The sequence below is a fragment of the Lolium perenne genome, chromosome 4 (assembly GCF_019359855.2).
Source record: "Lolium perenne isolate Kyuss_39 chromosome 4, Kyuss_2.0, whole genome shotgun sequence".
NCBI lineage: Eukaryota > Viridiplantae > Streptophyta > Magnoliopsida > Poales > Poaceae > Lolium > Lolium perenne.
In genome coordinates, this window is record NC_067247.2 from 346,460,174 (window position 1) to 346,483,008 (window position 22,835).

The 22,835-nt window shown below is 42.8% G+C and overlaps 1 protein-coding gene across 1 annotated transcript; it reads left to right on the top strand.

Annotated features, from left to right (window-relative positions):
- The first annotated feature begins 17,034 nt into the window (after positions 1-17,034).
- Positions 17,035-20,327, top strand: LOC127297055 (ubiquitin carboxyl-terminal hydrolase 3). Its single transcript, XM_051327307.1, has 6 exons — positions 17,035-17,307; positions 17,841-17,957; positions 18,517-18,615; positions 18,730-18,918; positions 19,015-19,196; positions 19,584-20,327. Exons 1-6 carry the CDS (start codon positions 17,191-17,193, stop codon positions 19,981-19,983), a joined length of 1,104 nt encoding a protein of 367 aa, XP_051183267.1. The 5' UTR covers positions 17,035-17,190; the 3' UTR covers positions 19,984-20,327.
- The last annotated feature ends 2,508 nt before the right edge of the window (positions 20,328-22,835 follow it).

Below are 22,835 nucleotides of genomic sequence, written 5' to 3' on the forward strand. Positions count from 1 at the left end.
AGAACAAATAAAAGTTGAACCTGCTGTTGCAATAGTTAAAGATCTTGTGACTGAAAATGTGGAGGATGGTCATATTATTTTCTGTGAAGATGCTTCTAATATTGTTTCACATCCTAATAAGTCCAAGAAAACTAGTGTTCCTATGCTATCTGTTAGAATTGGTGATCATTGTTATTATGGTTTATGCGATATTGGTGCAAGTATTAGTGCTATTCCTTATGAGCTTTACACGGAGATTATGCACGAAATTGGTTCTTGTGAACTTGAAGATATTGATGTGGTTATTCGGCTGGCTAATAGAGAAACTATCTCTCCAATTAGTATTGTTCGAGATGTGGAAGTTCTATGCGGTAAGATTAAATATCCTGCTGACTTTTTGGTACTTGGTTCTGCTGCTAGTAAATATTGTCCTATCATTTTTGGTAGACCTTTTCTAAATACTTGTGGAGCCATTATAGATTGCAAGAAAGAGAAAATTTTGACTAAATTTGCTGGTGAATCTTATGAGTTTAACTTCTCTAAATTTACCAAAACTCCTTATAAAGCTGATTTGCCTAATAATGATTTTAAAGTTGAACAGTGCGCATCTATTGTTCTTGCTCCTAATAATCCCTTGCAGCAACATTTGGAGAATAGCGAGAGTGAAGTTTTTAGGGAAGAAAGAGATGAGCTTGATGAAATTTTTCTTCGCCAACCTATTCTTAAGCATGATTTGCCGGTGGAAGATCTGGGTACAACACCACCACCAAAGGAAGATCCTGTCTTTGATTTAAAACCATTGTCTGATAATCTTAAATATGCTCATATTGATGATAAGAAAATATATCCTGTTATTATTAGTTCTAAGCTTTCAGAGTTTGAAGAAGAAAGGTTATTGGAAATACTGAAGAAGCACCGAGGAGCTATTGGCTACACTCTTGATGACTTGAAGGGGATTTCTCCCTCTATTTGCCAACACGCCATTAATATGGAAGATGATGCGAAGCCTGTTGTTGAACCTCAGCGTCGTCTAATTCCTAAGATGAAGGATGTGGTAAGAAATGAGGTATTAAGACTTCTTGAAGCTGGTATTATATATCCTATTGCTGATAGTAGATGGGTTAGTCCTGTGCATTGTGTTCCTAAGAAAGGAGGAATGACTGTTGTGCCTAATGATAATGATGAGCTCATACCTCAAAGAGTAGTTGTAGGGTATAGAATGTGCATTGATTATCGAAAAGTTAATAAGGTTACTAAAAAAGATCATTACCCTTTGCCTTTTATTGATCAAATGTTAGAAAGGTTATCTAAGAATACTCACTTTTGTTTTCTTGATGGTTATTCTGGGTTTTCACAAATTGCTGTTAAAACTAAGGATCAAGAGAAAACCACTTTCACTTGTCTCTATGGAACTTATGCTTATAGACGTATGCCTTTTGGTTTATGTAATGCTCCTGCTACTTTTCAAAGATGCATGTCTGCTATTTTTCATGGCTTTTGCGAGAGTATTGTAGAGGTATTCATGGATGATTTTTCTGTCTATGGGAATTCTTTTGATAATTGCTTGCGGAACCTTGATAAAGTTTTGCAGAGATGTGAAGAAACTAACCTTGTTCTTAATTGGGAGAAATGCCACTTTATGGTTAATGAAGGAATTGTATTGGGACATAAAATTTCCGAGAGAGGTATTGAAGTTGATAGAGCTAAAGTTGAAGCAATTGAGAAGATGCCCTATCCTAGGGATGTTAAAGGTATTCGTAGTGTTCTTGGTCATGCTGGGTTTTATAGGAGGTTTATTAAAGACTTCACCAAGATTTCAAAGCCTCTTACTAATCTTCTTCAAAAAGATGTACCTTTTGTTTTTGATGATGATTGTAAGGAAGCTTTTGAAACTCTAAAGAAAGCCTTAACATTTGCTCCTATAGTTGAACCTCCTGATTGGAACTTACCATTTGAAATTATGTGTGATGCTAGTGATTTTGCTGTAGGCGCTGTTCTTGGACAGCGAGTAAATAAAAAATTGAATGTTATTCATTATGCTAGTAAAACCCTTGATGCTGCTCAAAGAAATTATGCTACTACTGAAAAAGAATTGTTAGCTGTAGTCTTTGCTTGTGATAAGTTTAGATCTTATATTGTTGATTCAAAAGTTACTATACATACTGATCATGCTGCAATCAGATACCTTATGCAAAAGAAAGATGCTAAGCCAAGGCTTATTAGATGGGTACTTCTGTTGCAAGAATTTGATTTACATATTGTAGATAGGAAAGGTGCTGATAATCCTATTGCTGATAATTTGTCTAGATTGGAAAATATTGCTTATGATCCTGTTCCTATTAATGATAGTTTTCCAAATGAACAATTGGCTGTAATAAAGGTGAGCTCGCGAGACAGTCCTTGGTATGCTGATTATGCTAACTTTATTGTTTCCAAGTACTTGCCTCCAACCTTTTCAGCTCAGCAAAGGAGGAAATTCTTTTATGACTTGAGGCATTATTTCTGGGATGACCCACACTTATATAAATAAGGAGTGGATGGTATTCTGCGAAGATGTGTTCCCGAATATGAACAACAAGAGATATTGAGTAAATGTCATGGTAGTGCTTATGGAGGACATCACGCCGGAGATAGAACCGCGCAAAAGGTTCTACAATCAGGTTTTTATTGGCCGACCCTCTTCAAAGATGCAAGGAAGTTTATCTTATCTTGTGATGAATGTCAAAGGGTTGGTAATATCTCCAGACGCAATGAAATGCCTATGAATTATACTCTTGTTATTGAACCGTTCGATTGTTGGGGATTTGACTTCATGGGACCTTTTCCCTCTTCAGAAGGTAACACTCATATACTTGTTGCTGTTGATTATGTTACTAAATGGGTGGAAGCCATACCTACAAAAAGTGCTGATGGTGAGACCTCTTTAAGAATGCTTTTAGATATTATTTTTCCTAGATTTGGAGTTCCTAGATATATTATGACTGATGGAGGTTCTCATTTTATTCATGGTGGTTTTAGAAAAACTCTTGCTAAATATGGTATTAATCATAGAATTGCTTCCGCTTATCATCCTCAAACTAGTGGGCAAGTAGAATTATCAAATAGAGAAATTAAATCTATCTTGGAAAAGACTGTTAATAAAACTAGAAAGAATTGGGCTAGTAAATTGAAGGATGCACTATGGGCTTATAGAACTGCTTATAAAAACCCCATGGGGATGTCACCTTACAAAATGGTTTATGGGAAGGCTTGTCATTTACCTTTAGAACTAGAGCACAAAGCTTATTGGGCTGTTAGAGAATTAAATAAAGATCCTAAACTTGCCGGTAATGAGAGGTTGTTGCAATTGAGTTCTCTAGATGAATGGAGAAGTGAAGCTTATGAGAATGCTAAACTCTTTAAAGAGAAAGTTAAAAAATGGCATGATAGAAGGATTATCAAAAGAGAATTTAATATTGGGGATAAAGTCCTATTGTATCGGTCTCGTCTCAGATTCTTTGCAGGGAAATTACTCTCGAAGTGGGAAGGACCATATGTTGTTGAAGAGGTGTATCATTCAGGAGCAATTAAAATTAGCTCTCTCCAAGGCAATGCCACGCAAGTGGTGAATGGACAAAGACTCAAGCATTATATCTCAGGTGATTCTTACAATGTAGATGTTGATGTTATTCGAGTGGAAACACCGGAGGCTTTCATCAAAGGACAAATTGACAGTCCGCCAGAACTCGACTTTGAATAGGTAACAGTACTGGTAATAAAAAGTTCGCAATTTACTTTCCGAACAATGTTTTTGCTGTTTTTGGAAAATATGAAAAATTACGATATCGAAACGGAGTGGAGGAGACGCACGAGGGCGTGCCCCCATAGGCCGGCGTGGCCTGGCCTTGGCCCGCGCCGCCCTATGAGCTGGCCGCCTCGTCGCCCCTTTCCGACTCTGGTTCGACCTGGTACTTTCCTTTTGTCGTGAAAATCCCTGCTATATAATCCTCCGGACCCCTGGAGGTCCGTATATCGTTTTCTCGACGTGTTTTGTTTCGAGCTGTTTCTGCCAGGATTTGCTTCGGATCTAGAGCCATCATGTCTTCGTCGAGAACTCCGAAGGACAGCTCCTGCAAGGGCGTTGACAACTTGTACATGGAGGAGCTGAGGATGCACCCCAAGGAGTTGCTGCTCGTTGAGGGAGAACTGCAGATCAAGGATGTCCAGGGTCCTAAAGGAGAAGGAAGCTTGGAAGATAGGATGGAGAAGCTAGAACAGGAGGTCTTCAAATAAAAGAAGATGGCTAAGCGTGAGGTGGATATCTTCCACAAGATTGTGTCTGAACTCATTGCTGAACACGAGAAGGAAACTGCAAAGCTATGGGGCGACATCCTCTCACTTCACGACACCACCAACAAACTCCAAGCTCAACTCTATGACGTTCAGAATCAGAAATGTGAGTATGAAAACATGTTTAAACACATAAGCCATGCTGCTAGTTTCAGGATTCCCGAGACCAAGATGTCGTTTGTTGATGGAGAGCCTCTTCCTTGGAAGTCTGATGACGGGAATTCATCACCAACATCGCCGAAGGAGTAATTCATCATCGGTATTGGCATCCCCTTGGTTTGTTCCAAGCTTGGGGGAGTGCCGCGGTATCACATCATCACTACCTTTTACTTTTTACTGTCAAGTAGTGTCATATCATGAGTAGGGAAGTTATCATATAAGATGGGTTGCAGTTTGGAAGTATCTCTCCTTTAGTTGGTTGTCTATGTATCCCTTGGTGTGAGTTATCGTTATGGAATATTAATGAGAAGTCTTATTATTTACATATTGCACATCTTATTTTAGTTTGCAATCTCTATTATATGATTTATCTTGTTGTTAGTATTGGTATTACTTTGGGAGCATTGAATAAATCTATTTGGTTTTGGCAAACTTAGCATTGGTCAATAGCAACAACACTTTGAGGTTTAAGTAGAAAAGAGAAATACATGTAGTTGTTTCATTGTCTTTCTTTCTTGTTAGCTCATAGCCTATTATTCTGAAGTTAAAACTGTTTGTGCTTACAAGGAAGATGCATGATTATTTCTATCACATGTATATTTGTTTGTTTCCTTCAACTCTTATGCTTGCTAATTAACCTTGCTAGCCGAAGACCTGTACTGAGAGGGAATACTTCTCGTGCATCCAAACCTAAACCCAAACCTATGCCATTTGTGTCCACCATAACTACCTACTACATGGTATTTTCTGCCATTCCAAGTAAATACTTCGTGTGCTACCTTTAAACAATTCAAAATTTACCATCTCTTATTTGTGTCAATGTTTTATAGCTCATGAGGAAGTATGTGGTGTTTTATCTTTCAATCTTGTTGGGCAACTTTCACCAATGGACGAGTGGCTTCATCCGCTTATCCAATAATTTTGCAAAAAGAGTTGGCAATGGGATTCCCAGTCCCAAATTAATTAATCTAAATAGACACTCCTCCATGGTATGTGATTGATGGACGGCACCCGAAGGATTCGGTTAGCCATGGCTTGAGAAAGCAAAGGTGGGGAGGAGTGTCACACAAAATAAAACTAAAATAAAAAGGCACTCCTTCATGGTATGAGATTGTTGGCAGGCACCCGAGGATTCGGTTAGCCATGGTTTGTGAAAGAAAGGTTCGAAGGAGTGCCACACAAAATAAAAATAAAATGGGAGCCGCTCTTTGAAGGTTTGTCTGGCAAGGGGGTTAGAGTACCCGCTACCAGTCGTTGACAACAACAAACACCTCTCAAAATGTTACTTTTATTCTCTTTATATGATTTCAAAACTGAAAAAGCTCTAGCACATGATTTAATCCCTACTTCCCTCTGCGAAGGGCCTGTCTTTTACTTTATGTTGAGTCAGTAAACCTATTTCCCTCCATCTTAAGCAAGCATTTGAGTTGTTGTGATTAAACCATTATATTGTGATTTGCTTCATCATGTCTTTTACTCTTCCCTGTTTAGTACAAGTTTTATCTAAATGAATATAGCTTTGCAAGTTATCAATGATCATGAGGAGACTATTATGATTGAGTATGCAGGTTGTGCCATATAAACTTTAACATGAGAGCGCTGCTCAATAAGATAAGTATAATCTGTTAATTGTTCTCTGACCAAGAACGAAGTTTGCCATCACCAACTATGATTTCTTATGCACCTTTATTTGTGATTACCTTATACTTGTTTCAAGTTGAATTATATGAAGGAGTTGTTTACTAGAATGTCTTGTGTGAATGAATATGATGCTTCTTGTCCATATTTTATTTATCAACTCTTCACTCCATAAACATGTGGTCCTGTTTACCGAGTTCAGTTTCGCTTGGGGACAAGCGAAGTCTAAGCTTGGGGGAGTTGATACGTCCAATTTGCATCACTATTTTATATCATAATTTGCTGTTATTCATTGATATATTTCATATTTGAACATAATACTTATGTTATTTCATCTATTTTGCATGTTTCATGATTATTGGAGGATCGAGCACCGGAGCCAGGATTCTGCTGGAAAAAGCGCCGTCAGAGTGCAATATTTCGGAAGATCAACAGTTGATGGAAATTATATAAAAAATCCTATTTTTCCAGATGACGAAGTGAGCCAGAAGGGGGAGCTGAGGGGACCCGAGGTGGGCCCACCCCATAGGCCGGCGCGGCCCAAGGCCTGGCCGCGCCGCCCTATGAGGAGGGGGCCCACAGCCCCTTCTCGCCTCCTTTTCTTCGCGTATGCCTTCGTCCCGAAAACCTAAGCTCCAGAGGGTACCTCGCAAAGAGTTACAGCCGCCTCTGCGGGGCGGAGAACACCAGAGAGAAAAGAGCTCTCCGGCGGACTGAGATCCGCCGGGGAAATTCCCTCCCGGAGGGGGAAATCGACGCCATCGTCACCGCCATCAAGTTGGACATCATCTCCATCACCATCATCATCATCTTCATCATCATCACCGCCGTCTCCACCGCTGCACATCGTCACCGCTGTAGCAATTTGGGTTTGATCTTGATTGTTTGATAGGGGAAACTCTCCCGGTATTGATTTCTACTTGTTATTGATGCTATTGAGTGAAACCGTTGAACCAAGGTTTATGTTCAGATTGTTATTCATTATCATATCACCTCTGATCATGTTCCATATGATGTCTCGTGAGTAGTTCGTTTAGTTCTTGAGGACATGGGTGAAGTCTAAATGTTAGTATTGAAGTATGGTTGAGTAATATTCAATGTTATGATATTTAAGTTGTGGTGTTATTCTTCTAGTGGTGTCGTGTGAACGTCGACTACACGACACTTCACCTTTATGGGCCTAGGGGAATGCATCTTGTACTCGTTTGCCAATTGCGGGGTTGCCGGAGTGACAGAAACCTAAGCCCCCGTTGGTATATCGATGCGGGGAGGGATAGCGAGGATCTCGAGTTTAAGGTTTGTGGTTAGATTTATCTTAATTACTTTCTTGTAGTTGCGGATGCTTGCAAGGGGTATAATCACAAGTATGTATTAGTCCTAGGAAGGGCGGTACATTAGCATAGGTTCACCCACACAACACTTATCAAAACAATGAAGATTAATTAGCCGTATGTAGCGAAATCACTAGACTAAAATCCCGTGTGTCCTCGAGAACGTTTGGTCATTATAAGTAAACAAACCGGCTTGTCCTTTGTGCTAAAAAGGATTGGGCCACTCACTGCAATTGTTACTCTCGCACTTTACTTACTCGTACTTTATTCATCTGCTACATCAAAACCCCCTGAATACTTGTCTGTGAGCATTTACAGTGAATCCTTCATCGAAACTACTTGTCAACACCTTCTGTTCCTCGTTGGGATCGACATTCTTACTTATCGAAGATACTACGATACACCCCCTATACTTGTGGGTCATCAGGCAGCAGTGTCGATGGAGAAGCCTTCCGGGGGCACTTCCCCGTCCCGGCGGCGTGCCGGAACAGAGACTCCCGTCCCCCAGATCTTGGCTTCGCGATGGCGGTGGCTCTGGATGGTTTCTCGTACCGTGGCTTTTCCGTATCGAAGATTTAGGTCAGGGACCTTTAAATAGGCGAAGAGGCGGAGTCGGAGGGTCGACGAGGCGGTGACACACTAGGGGGGCGCGGCCAAGGCCTGGGCCGCGCCACCCTGTCGTCAGGGGGCCACAGGGCCCTCCTCTGGCGGCTCTCGGGTGTTCTGGAAGCTTCGTGTGATTCTAAGATGCTGGGCGTTGATTTCGTCCAATTCCGAGAATATTTCCTTACTAGGATTTCTGAAACCAAAAACAGCGGAAAACAGGAACTGGCACTTCGGTATCTCGTCAATAGGTTAGTTCCGGAAAATGCATAAATATGACATAAAGTGTGAACAAAACATGTAGGTATTGTCATAAAACAAGCATGGAACATAAGAAATTATCGATACGTCGGAGACGTATCAGCATCCCCAAGCTTAGTTCCTACTCGTCCTCGAGTAGGTAAACGATAACAAAGATAATTTCTGAAGTGACATGCTACCAACATAATCTTGGTCCAATAATAATGTAAAGCATATGGACTGAGATCAAATCACTCAAAGCAAATGTCTATATTGATATAAGAAATGATAATGCAAGAGTTAAACAAGCTAGAAGTTTTCATGAACTATTGCTTAAAAGACATGAAATCGTACAAAGTTCACTAAAGATGTGTTAAGTATTCAGCGTAGAAGTTCTATCCTTCATTCCAAGCATCAAGTAAATTTTCACAACATAAGAAGGATTCAGTCAAGTAAACATAAACATGAACGTCATGAATCAACTGTTTCGAAGTCTACTCAACCGGTGAGCGCAAGCATTTGGTATTAGCACCAGGATGTTATGGCATGAAGAACGTTAATGGGGATTTGGAAGGCCAAATGGAAGAAAGACTTGCAAAGCTATAAGTGACCATTAGACAAGAGGAAGCCTTATGATCCAAGCTATGCAAGGAGTAGTGATTGCCATGCAACGGATGCACATAGAGCTATATGTGTATGAAAGCTCTCCAATGGAACTAGTGGGGGTGCATCCAACTTGGTTGCTCACGAAGACCTAGAGCACTTTTGAGGAGGCTCATCATTGGAATATACAACCCAAGTTCTATAGTGTAAATTCCCCACATAGTTATACTAGTAAAACATGAAAACTCTCTCATATGGAGTATAGGTGCTAAACATGAGCACAAATTATGACTATGAATACTGCAGGTGCTAAAACATGAGCACAAGTGTGGATAAAAGATAGTAATGCTGCCCCCTTTTTCTTTATTCTCTTTTTTTTCTTTTTTTTCTTTTCTATTTTTTTCTTTCTTTTCTTTTTCTCTTTTTGATGGCCTCCATGGCTCTTTTCACTTTTAGGGGCAACATCCTAATATGAGAACACACTTTTTGGTACAAATAACTCATAATGAATAAAACATGATGTATGAAACTGTATGCCTCTGCCAGTGTAGCCGGATGTGCAATGATCTAGCGTAACATGGGTAAACCACACATCAGCTGTATATGATCATGCAAAGCAATATACAAATAATAAATGACAATATGACATGTAATGTAAAATGGATGTTGCATGGCAATATATCTCGGAACAACTATGGAAATGCTGTGGTAGGTAGGTATGGTGGCTGTTTTGAGGAGATGTATGGGCTTATGTGTAGGAGGACAAGAGAAAGTCCTCCCACGGGTTTGGATGTACCGGCGAAGTATGCACAATTCTCAATGTGAGCAAAAGGCAATGCACAGTACCGAAGAGGCTAGCAAATTTGGATGGTGGAAGTGCCAAAAACCGTAGCTTAACATTAGTCAAAAAGAACTCACAAGCTTATTGCAAACAACTAGCAGGTTCATCATTAAGAGCATGATTAAAATTTACTCCAAGGAGGGCCATTCACGGTGGCACAAGTACCCCGCTAGCTCCCTCGACCTTCAGCACAACTTAATTATTACGATGAACTCTCAGACATGGAAAGCTATCAAGTATAACTACACCTTCAACTATTTAAATAGAGTTTGTAGTACGGCACAAGCTTTAAAGACAACAATCAACTACTAATTTTAACTTATTTATCCAGCAAGCTTTACCATCTAAATACCTCAAAACATTTGCAAAGAATCAAGGTATCAAAGCTCAATGATCTACAAGATTATGCAAGTGTTTCATTATACCACTACCACATGTAGCATTTCCTGAACCGGCCAAATAACAATGAACGAAGCAGTTTCAACCTTCGCCATGAACATTAAAAGCTAAGAACACATGTGTTCATATGAACCAGCGGAGCGTGTCTCTCTCCCACACAAGCATTTATTCAAACAAAAACAAAAACAAAAACAAACAGACGCTCTAAGTAAAGTACATAGGATGTGATCGAATAAAAATATAGTTTCAAGAGAAGTGACCTGATAATTTTGTCGATGAAGAAGGGGATGCCTTGGGCATCCCCAAGCTTAGATGCTTGAGTCTTCTTGAAATATGCAGGGATGAACCACCGGGGCATCCCCAAGATTAGAGCTTTCACTCTTCTTGATCATATTGTATCATCCTCCTCTCTTGACCCTTGAAAACTTCCTCCACACCAAACTCAAATCAAACTCATTAGAGGGTTAGTGCATAATCAAAAACTCACATGTTCAGAGGTGACACAATCATTATTAACACTTCTGTACATTGCACAAAGCTACTGGAAGTCAATGGAACAAAGAAATCCATCCAACACAGCAAAAGAGGCAATGCGAAATAAAAGGCAGAATCTGTCAAAACAGAACAGTCCGTAAAGACGAATTTCTAAGAGGCACTAGACTAGCTCAAATGAAAATGCTCAAATTGAATGAAAGTTGCGTACATATCTGAGGATCACTCACGTAAATTGGAATAATTTTCTGAGTTACCTACAGAGAATTAGGCCCAGATTCGTGACAGCAAGAAATCTGTTTCTGCGCAGTAATCCAAATCTAGTATGAACCTTACTATCAAAGACTTTACTTGGCACAACAATGCAACAAAACTAAGATAAGGAGAGGTTGCTACAGTAGTAACAACTTCCAAGACACAAATATAAAATAAAAATGCTGTAGTAAAATAAACACATGGGTTATCTCCCAAGAAGTTCTTTTCTTTATAGCCATTAAGATGGGCTCAACAATTTCGATGATGCACTCGCAAGAAATAGTATTTGAAGCAAAAGAGAGCATCAAGAGGCAAATTCAAAACAAATTTAAGTCTAACATGCTTCCTATGAAAAGGAATCTTGTAAATAAACAAGTTCATGAAGCATAATGCAACAAGCATAGAAAGATAAAACAAGTGTAACTTCAAAAATTTCAGCACATAGAGAGGTGTTTTAGTAACATGAAAATTTCTACAACCATATTTTCCTCTCTCATAATAACTTTCAGTAGCAACATGAGCAAACTCAACAATATAACTATCACATAAAGCATTCTTATCATGAGTCTCATGCATAAAATTATTACTCTCCACATAAGCATAATCAATTTTATTAGCAATAGTGGAAGCGAATTCAACAAAGTAGCTATCATTATTATTCTCATCATCAAATATAGGAGGCATATTGTAATCATAATCAAATTTATCCTCCATAACAGGCGGCACCAAAAGACTACTATTATTATAATCATCATAAATAGGAGGCAAAGTATCATCAAAGTAAATTTTCTCCTCAATGCTTGGGGGACTAAACAGATCATGCTCATCAAAACCAGCTTCCCCAACCTTAGAATTTTCCATAGCATTAGCAACAATAGTGTTCAAAGCATTCATATTAATAACATTCCCATTAGCATGCATATAAAGTTCCATGGGTTTTTTAATTCTCTCTTCAAACACATCATGTCCTAATTCAAGATAAAGTTCATAAAGATCTCTCATATTTTTGTTGTTTTCCATTATGCCTAACTAGTGTAAACAAGAAACAAAAAGATGCAATTGCAGGATCTAAAGGAAATAGCTTCGAGTACTTACAAAGGCGCCGAAAAATAGCTTAGTAGCCGAGATCCGGAGTGTGAGTACCTTTTACCTTTCCTCCCCGGCAACGGCGCCAGAAAAGTGCTTGATGTCTACGGCTGCTTCTATTCTTGTAGACAGTGTTAGGCCTCCAAGAGCAGAGGTTTGTAGAACAGCAACAAGTTTCCCTTAAGTGGATCACCCAAGGTTTATCGAACTCAGGGAGGAAGAGGTCAAAGATATCCCTCTCAAGCAACCCTGCAACCACAAAGCAAGAAGTCTCTTGTGTCCCCAACACACCTAATACACTTGTCAGATGTATAGGTGCACTAGTTCGGCGAAGAGATAGTGAAATACAGGTGGTATGAATATGTATGAGCAGTAGTAACGGCGCTAGAAAAGTGCTTTGCTGTCCAGGACTGGCGTGTGGTTGATGGTGGTAATATAGCGGACAGTACAGATGCAGTAGAACAGTAAACAAGCAGCGATAGCAGTATTTAGGAACAAGGCCTAGGGATCATACTTTCACTAGTGGACACTCTCAACATTGATCACATATCAGAATAAATAGATAGATGCTAGACTCTACACTCTCTTGTTGGATGATGAACACCACTAATTGTGTAGGATTACACGAACCCTCAATGCCGGAGTTAACAAGCTCCACAATATTCGATATTCATGTTTAAATAACCTTAGAGTGCATGACAGATCATTGCAATTACACCAAGTACTAACATAGCATGCACACTTTCACCATCACACTATGAAGGAGGCATAGATCACATCAATACTATCATAGCAATAATTAACTTCATAATCTACAAGAGATTACAATCATAACCTACGCCAAGTACTACACGATGCACACACTGTCACCATTACACCGTGCAGGAGGAATAGAGTACTTTAATAACATCACTAGAGTAATATAGATGAATAATGATACAAAACTCATATGAATCTCAATCATGTAAGGCAGCTCATGAGATCATTGTATTGAAGTACATAGGAGAGAGATTAACCACATAGCTACCGGTACAGCCCCTTAGCCTCGATGGAGAACTACTCCCTCCTCATGGGAGACAGCAGCGGTGATGAAGATGGCGGTGGAGATGGCAGCAGTGTCGATGGAGAAGCCTTCCGGGGGCACGTCCCCGTCCCGGCGGCGTGCCGGAACAGAGACTCCTGTCCCCCAGATCTTGGCTTCGCGATGGCGTCGGCTCTGGATGGTTTCTCGTACCGTGGCTTTTCCGTATCGAAGATTTAGGTCAGGGACCTTTAAATAGGCGAAGAGGCGGAGTCGGAGGGTCGACGAGGCGGTGACACACTAGGGGGGCGCGGCCAAGGCCTGGGCCGCGCCACCCTGTCGTCTGGGGCCCACAGGGCCCTCCTCTGGCTCGGGTGTTCTGGAAGCTTCGTGTGATTCTAAGATGCTGGGCGTTGATTTTGTCCAATTCCGAGAATATTTCCTTACTAGGATTTCTGAAACCAAAAACAGCAGAAAACAGGAACTGGCACTTCGGCATCTCGTCAATAGGTTAGTTCCGGAAAATGCATAAATATGACATAAAGTGTGAACAAAACATGTAGGTATTATCATAAAACAAGCATGGAACATAAGAAATTATCGATACGTCGGAGACGTATCAACGGCCAATCTCTCTGGTACACATCAGAAGACGGTCTGCATGCCTGAGGGAAGGTGGAACCCCGTGAAGGCGTACCCACACCTCTTGAAGCCTCTCTGATGCCATTGGATCACCGGTGGTAAGCGTAACTATCGTGTTGCGTTTACTTTTCGGCAGAGTAGGACCCCCTCCTCTAATTGCCATGTGTAAGCTTTCTTTTGATGGGAAGATGAGCGCAAAGTGTGTGTCATTGAGTGTCTTCACTTGCCAGTCCCAGTCTTCCTGAACCAAATCCTTGAACTCTTCTTCTACTTATGCCGCGGATAGGCCACCCTCTTGGATCAGAACCAGCGCGACATTGCTAGTGTGAGGCTGAAGTTCCTCCTCGAGCACCTCGCAGCCGAAGAGGCCCGGTTGGCCACCGCCGAACCCCGCCCAATAGGGTTCAGGCAAGCGATTGAAGAGCGCACACATGGCAGATGGGTGCCCAACCTTGTTGCAATTCACGCAGAAGGATTCCGCCACGCACTCGGCTTGCATGTGTCCTTGTTTTCCACAATTATAGCATGTAATGTGGCTGGCATCGATGGCAGCAGGGCCCGCCCCAACTGTCGTGCCCGCGTTGGAGGCTCCCTGCCCAGCAGAAGCAGTCCCCTTCCCTGGAGGTGCCCTGGCTTGGCGAGGGTGGCGCACTCCCGCACCTCTACTCAGTTCGCGTCCACGCGGAGCCGGTGGAGGCGGGGGAGGAGGAGGGAGTTGGTCATCTTGTCGCAAAAGTCGCGTTGTCGCTGTTGTCTTCTGTGCTCATCTTGCTCACGATCTAGCTTTTGGCGCAGGTCCTGGTCACGGCTTCGAGCGTAGTCTCGGTCGATCTCTGCGAAGGGTCTCTTGCCCCGGGTGTACCGGTCGCGGTCCATGTGTAACAGGCGAGCACGAGCGTTGGCGGTGGTGGAGGGGTCGGAAGGTGGGAGGAGGATCTTGGCTAAGGAAAAGGTGCTTTTGGATGTCACGCGAAGGAGCAAGAAACCCTAGTTCTGGATCTAGGGTTCCCTGAGGCAGCCAAAGCCACTTATAAACCGGCGGCGGAAGGGTAAAGTCGTCCAAAACCGGCGCGGAAGCCCTAGACCGAATCTCATCCGTTAACAAAAGCCCCTGGGACGCGTGGCACACATCCAGCTCCCCCGACCCCATCGTGGGCTAGCAAGCAGGAGAGCCCACCGCAGGATGGGCCACCGCAATGGACCCTGGCCCAACAAGCGGTCCACGGCCTGGGGAAGCTGGAAACCCTAATCCCCAGCTCCCGCACAGGTCCGTCCCTGGAGATGTGGGCGGCGCCGTCGCCGCCGGAATCCCCGGCAGGAGGACGTTAGGGTTTTGGGTTTTGGGTAAAGCTTCGTCTTCACCCGATAGCAGCTCGGAGGGCTCGGAGCTCTCACCCGAGAGCAGCTCCGCGATGCGCGCCGTCGCAAGCTGCACCCTACGAGCTTGCGAACGGGCGGAGCGGCGGCGCCGAGGTGGCGCAGGCGCAGTCGCGACCCTGCCGCCTCCGGAGTCACCAAAGTAGGGAACGCGTCGCCTCGTGAGACACATCGGCTCAGGCTTACCCGCATATTACTTCGCTAGTCTGGTTGCTGTTGGTGTTCCAGTTGTTCTGTGAATAGTTGTTGACGCGTGGGGTGAAAACCTGGTGCAATTGTGTTATTTTTTGTGTGATTTAGTTGCTGATGTCCATTGGACGCAAAGCTAGCTAACTCTTTCCTTTGATTAGATGAATAGTATGATTGTTTGAGACTCTCCCACTAGGCCACAAGTTACAAGCAAGGTGAGCTTCCCCTTGTATATGGCCTCGGCTGCTAGTGTTCTTATCTCGGTTGCCTTTCTTCTTGGTATGCCAAGGCGTCGATACTAGTGGATTGCTTCTATGTGGGCTTTGATTAATCATGCGACTGAGTTCTTGTGGGCTTAATTTAATTGGTTGATCTAATCAGATCAATTGTGGTTTAAACAATGTGGGCATAAAGTCATTCCATGTCAATGATGAATTCATCTTTAATAAACAGGTCATGTGGGCATAAGGAAATCAGCTGTATTAGAGTGAACTACAAATTTGCCATGTTGCATAATGATAAATGGATCAATGATGTTGCCGTGTCCCTTGTTGCCTTCCATTTGACCGCAATATTGCTTCAGATGAATTATATTCTCCCAATAACTAATTGTTGAACAAAGAACTTTCTTTAGTTTTTTTGGTGTTTCCTTTGAAAGTAAAGAAAGAGAAAGATCGAGATTATTTTAAGAAACCCTGCCGCTAGCTCGATCCAGACCGTGGAATCAAGATAGGCACGAGCAGATACATGACGCCACGGGCTAGCGGCAGTGCAACTCGGCGGGCGTCGGTCCGACGGAGCAGCGTGGAACCTGCACGTTGGGTGGGAGGAGGGGCGGCGGCGCGGCCGTTGGCGGCGGAGCTGCGCAGGTGGCACCATGGCAGGGCCCGCTCGACCCAGATCTGGGCCCATGCAGGGCCCGGAGGGGCTCGACGGGTGTTCTCCGCTTGGCACGCCGGTGGCGCTCCCTGGAGGAAGAGGAGGCAGGGCAGCGGTGGGTGGGCGGCGGCGGCACTTCGGCCGGCCAGCTGCAACGTAGCAGCGGGGCTTTGTGGGCCCTTTTGGGTTCGGTCGGGCCAGTTCGGGCCTGGTTTGCCTCGTAGCCTCGTCTGGTCAGCTACCGCGAAGGCGATGGAGGCAGTTCCCTCCCGCGTGGCTGCGGTGCTGCTACCCCCGTCCCCGCTGCATCCCTTTTCTTCCTCTAGGCCCTGCTCCGGTGACCACAGTTAGGCGGCGAGGATGGCTACAAGACCGTGGTGGCGTGTGCTGGTGGGCGGCATGTTAGGTGGAGCACGTTGGAGCGTCTGGGGTGGTCGGTTTGGGGGTCGGGAGAAATCCCTGTCGGCATGCTCAACACCGACGTGGTGATGCCTGTGGTTGGGTGTACCTCCTCAATCCCCTCCGCATACCAGGGGGAAACCCTATGACTAGTCCGGGCAGCAGCGGCGGCATCGTCGTCTCCTTGGTGAAAGTGTTGCTTGGTATGCGGCGCCTTGGCATGCTAGGAGCGTGGTGGTACTTCTTCGGAGGGCGCAGCGGTTGCGGGTCGTCATCGTTTTCGTCGATTTGCCGGTGTCGGCATTAGTTTTTCTTTCCTTTATTTTCTTTTCTTTTGGGCTTGGTTGTGCTGCGGCTCCAACGTATCGGATCGTTTGCTATATATTAATATAATGGAGCGAAAGACTATTTCGAGGAGATACATCATACATGACGCCATAGCCCATAGGTCGGTCGGTCGGTCGCGCCCACGCCGGACCGGCACAAGCCGATGCGCTCATGTCCACCTGCAGCGCAGGCTCTTTCTTTCATTTCTTTTTATTCCGCCCGTTTCCTCCAAACCATCCGCCTCGTCCAATCCATTTTTCCTCCTCCTCCTCCGAACCTCCACCGATCCCACCGGCGATAGCACGATACCGTCGCAATCGCCAGACCAGACGAGCCGAGCCGGCAGCGGGGCCGATCCGTCGCGGTGCGCAAATGGGAGTTGGGCGCGGGCGGTGGTGGTGATGGGCGCGGCGAGCTCCAGGCTGGAGAAGGCGCTGGGCGAGCAGTTCCCCGAGGGCGAGCGCTACTTCGGACTCGAGAACTTCGGCAACACCTGCTACTGCAACAGCGTCCTACAGGTACCCTCCCCCCTCGCCCTGCCCCTGGACCGGATCGTTCGTCTCCTCCTCTGGTGCGCGCGTCCGCCATGTATTTGTTCCTTCTGTTCATTTTGTTCCCCCGTGTACGGAGGGTTTGGAGGAGGGCCGCGGGTTTCCGCCGGATCGCGGAACGTCGAATGTGATCTTCGCGATGCTGGCGTAGATTTGTCATTTGTGGGCGGAGTTCTAGAGTCTACTAGTTCAGTCCCCTTGCGCGGAGAAACTGTTGGGGTTGGCCTGATTATGATTTCACGTTTTGATTACGGTGTTACTCTTCTGCCCTGTGTTTTAACCTGAGCACAGAAATTGCACTTCTTATTTTAAATAATTGAAAATGGGGGATTGGGGGTCACTCGTAGGTTCTGCTTAGACTGCATGCGTCAGTTGGATGGGTGGGACATGTTTTCATCAGAAAACGTTGTGGGATAGGAGATGCCAATATGTTTTCTCGATTATCTCTGTATTCCCCATGGAATTGACCTAATCATTTTGTGATTCTGGTTCTATCTCAGGCACTTTACTTCTGCGTTCCTTTCCGCGAGCAATTGCTAGAGTACTATGCAAACAATAAGAGCGCCGGAGATGGTGAAGAGAACATGTTAACCTGCTTGGCTGACCTCTTCTCTCAGGTACTATTGCAAACTAACAATCCACCTATTTTTTCTGCCCTATATTACCTCTGCATCATACAGAAATCACACATATATATAAGCATAGTTGATCAGAATCCACATGGAAGGACTGTCTCTGGTTTATTTGATGGTTTCTCATCAGAAACACGTACAATGAAACACTCTTGGTAAATCAGCATTTGGCACTAGTATCCACTAAACTCTTAGAGTGGTGCTTGTGTCAAATTCAAGAATTTGGGCCGCAAAGCAACCCCAGAAGTCTGTGTAATTGAATGAATATGGATGTGATCATAACTATAGTGCATGTTCCATGTGACAGCACTTGCTCTTATCTTGCTTCATCTCTATCATTTCAGGGGCAGGCATGTGTTTAACTCGGTAGTGAGATCATGTTTAGGTGCTGCTCAATTGCTTTATTTGTTCCATATTACTATGTTTTAATCTGAAAAACAATATGTCCATCTTATCTGGAGGCCTGTTACTTGTTTCAGTTTATGATTAGATAAAAGTGGCTACGCTAGAAATGTATAATTGTCCTGCTCCTCTGTCCACACAGATAAGCAGCCAGAAGAAGAAAACGGGTGTTATTGCTCCGAAGCGGTTTATACAACGGCTGAAGAAACAGAATGAGCTTTTCCGCAGCTATATGCACCAGGTAATACATTTGGTGAATGATGGTGCAATTTACTAATAAATACTGTAGTTTTGAGTGTGCTATGTCGTCTTACTCAATCCTAATTGACCATGACTGAAATACTGTTTTTTACAGGATGCTCATGAATTTCTGAATTTTTTGCTTAATGAGCTAGTTGACATTCTTGAAAAAGAATGTAAAGCTGCTAAAGAACTGCCTCAAAATTCCTCCTCGAATAAGAATTTGAATGGTCCTATTAATAATGGTCAAGCAAATGGTAGTCGTAAAGAACCGGATACTACATGGGTCCACAAATGCTTCCAGGTGAGTTCTCATCCATCTATGTCAATCTTTTTGTGCCTGCACTCCTGATCTTGCTGCAATCTGGGACATGAACCTGATACTGCTTTATTTCTTCAGGGAATATTGACTAATCAAACAAAATGTCTGAGATGTGAAACAGTCACTGATAGGGATGAAACATTTCTTGACCTTAGCCTGGATATAGAGCAAAATAGTTCAATCACCAGCTGCCTTAAAAACTTCAGTTCAACAGAAACTTTGAACGCAGAGGATAAGTTTTTCTGTGACAAATGCTGCAGGTATGTTATTCCATTTCTTTTGACTGCCTGTTGTGATATCCGATATCTCTGTTTCCTCCTGGTTGGCATTCTGTAACATGACAACACTCAGGAGCGCACATAATGATTCAGTAGGGTAGCGTCAGAGGCTTGTGGAAATGGTAGTTATTAGTTATTACATTTACTTGCTTGACTTATGTGTTAAAGTTTATTCATTTACTATGCACTAGCATATCAAACTTCTTGGTTATAGTTTTTCACAAAAAACTGTGTATTTGACATTTTTCCTATCGTACTTTGATCTGATGTTCAAGCTGTCAAAATTGTTGCATTACTCGTGCATTTTCCTGTATTTGAATTATTTCTATTTTTTTCTTGGATCGTGATTGATGTTGTTATCAATTTCAGTTTACAAGAAGCGCAGAAAAGAATGAAGATAAAGAAACCACCAAACATCCTGGTAATCCATCTCAAGCGCTTCAAGTACATCGAACAGCTTGGCCGCTATAAAAAGCTATCATATCGAGTTGTTTTCCCGCTGGAGCTTAAACTCATCAACACTGTTGACAATTCAGACTTGGAATATTCTCTCTTTGCCGTACTAGTTCATGTCGGAAGTGGGCCAAATCATGGCCACTACATCAGCTTGGTAAAGAGCCACAACCACTGGTTATTCTTCGATGACGAGAATGTTGAGATGACTGATGAGTCCATGGTACAGACATTCTTTGGCTCAGCACAAGAGTTCAGTGGTAATACCGACAACGGCTACATACTCTTCTATGAAAGCCTTGCTAAAACAAGCTGATTTCTTCCACATATCTCGTGATTAGTTAACACAGTTTTCCTTTTGTCATCATGCCTTCTTGCTCTGGGCTATATAGAAGAATCGGTAAGTTAGAATAAGTTGAACGCAAGGCCATTCAACTTTAGATGCTATGGTGTAATCAGTATTTAGCAATAAACTGTGATGAGTTTTCTGGGCACTACTATAGCCGCAGAACATACAGTTTTCTTGTTGTTTTCCATATTTTGGTTATGGCACAAGTTTCTATCACTCGTGGAATAAATGTATGGTGAAGTTGTCATGTAAAGAGAGATGCGTGCATCTTGAAGCCTTTCGGCTTTTTGAGTAAAATTTTGGTTGATAGAGCTCCTGCTGATTCTGAAAGTCTAAGCATCCGTTGTTGTTTGTGGTCTCTGTTTGCTGATTGGTGTAGTACAATGTTATGGACTTGCTTCATTTATTACTTGTGCATACTGTACACTGATTTGGGAATTGAGGCGTTGTTCTGACTTGCTTAGCCTCCCAGATATTGTAAAACGCCAAATTCAGAGATATAATGCTACATGTGGTGGCTACAATATTCCAACCTAGTTGCAATCTCCGAACTACTCCCTCTGTTCACTATCATAAGATGTTTTACATATTTCAATGTTAACTAGATATGGATCGGAATGAGTGAGCAGATACTGGAACGTGTCTAAATCATCGTATAACAGTGTGGTATTCTGGACTAATGGCACCACATGAAACGGCCCACTATGCGTGCGCACCTAAGTAAGAAAGCAGCAAAGCTGATTCTGCATTTGACAAATCAAAACATGCAGCTCATCGGTGTGACGTTGCTACTGCTTGAACTGGACTGACGATCCTCCTCCAGCCACAAAGTTCTTGCAATCATCTAGAACCAGGTTTTTCCCCCGGAAACTGCATGCCCAAAAAGGCAGAATATAGATCTGAATCAATAATTCACCAAAGAGACAAGAGTTACGATACACTGGGGAACATCATATTCTAGCTGATACCTACCGTGATTGATTTAGATGTCTTTACACTAGTGGACTGAGATAGGAAATAGAATCGGCATGATTGATCCCATCCCCTTCAGAGATAAGTACCAGCAACGACAGTTCTTGCAAAAGTTTGCCGTTATGACTCATGACAATAATAGACAAAAAAGGAAGAGGAAAAAAGAGAGAAACTGCAAGCTAGCATAGCAATATTTCTCAAAGAAAATCAGCAAACTAGAGAATATACGCATATGAATTCATCACAAATGGTGTAGCTCATCAGAAGCTGCACGAGATATGCACAGCTAATGCAAAGGTTCTTCCAAGTTCAAATTTATAGTAATGAAAGAATCATTTGCATCTGGCCATGCATAGCAATAAGAAAGAACAAGAGATGTAGCGCATATTGGTACTGGAGGTAATGCAAAATATTGTTCCAAGTTCGGTGTTAGCAAGGACAAAGTTATCTTTGTTAATAAGACATTACAAGATAGGCATCACAATTAAATATGTTTGTCTAATTTCAGCAAGGCATGAAAAACCAAACCAAGACATGGGTGGTGAGAAACAACAGTAAAGGAGGAATTGTTTCTGGTGCAGGAGATATGGGTGGTGAGAAACCAAGACATGTCTCTAATAGCCACAATATGATAAAGTGGTACTTCTTTCACCCTTTGGATGAACATTGATACAATACAAAGCAGCTTAGGAAGTAAACAAAAGGAAGGCACAAGCAGCTTAATACACTTCTAATATTAAGATTGAACTGCATCCCATAACCAAAAGAGCAATCACAAGTTAGATGCAAAAGGCAAACATCTTATGGAGAATAGCGTAGCTAGATAATAAAATAGTCTCGTACTTTGGCTGCCTTAGCAAATTCTCTATAGTGATATAGCACTGCAGTGACAGCAATAACCATACACTTGGGAACAGCATAATCTAGCTGATGCCTACCGTGGTTGATTTAGATGTCCTTACAGTCTTACACTAGTGGACTGAGATAGGAAACTGAATCAGCATGATTGATCCGATCCCCTTCAGAGATAAGTACCAGCAGTGACAGTTGCCGCAAAAGCTCGCGTCATGACAACAATAAGAGACAAAAAAGGAAGAAGAAAAAGAGAGGCATTGCAAGGTGCCATATTTCTCAGAGAAAACAGCCATCAAAAGCCAAGCAACAACCTGGAGAATATAGGCTTATGAGTTCATTGCAAGCGGTGTAGCTCATCCAAAGCAGCAAAAGATATGCAGTGAATGCAAAAGTTCTTCCAGTTCAGAATTATGGAAAGGAAAGGATGATTTGCATCTGGCCGCATAGCAATAAGAAAGAACAAGAGATAACAGGCAGCAATGCAGACAACATAGGCATATGTGTTCATCGCAAACTACGTAGCTCATTGGAAGCTGCAAGACATAATAACGCATATTGGTAGTGAGGTAATGCAAAAATTGTTCCAAATTCAGTATTAGCAAGCAAAAGAAGTACTCCGTATCTTCTTATGGCCATCCATAGTAATAAGAAATAGAAATAAAAGGAAGGCATCACAATAAAAGTTGTTTGTCTAATTTGAGCAAAGAATGGAAAACCAAACTATTCACGACAAAAACTAAAGTAGAGGAATTGTTTGTGATGCATTGTAGTGCAAGAGATATGGGAGTCACAAATAGCGGAAATGTTACCCCTTTCACCTTCAGTGCACACTGATAAAATAAGAAAGTTGCATGAGGAAGTAAACAACAGGCAGAAGTGCTACTCCTTTCACCTTAGCTGCACACTGATAAAATAAAAGGCTGCATAAGAAAGCAATGACAAGTTAAATGCAAAAGGAACCACATCTCTTTCAGGGACCAGCAACGGCAATT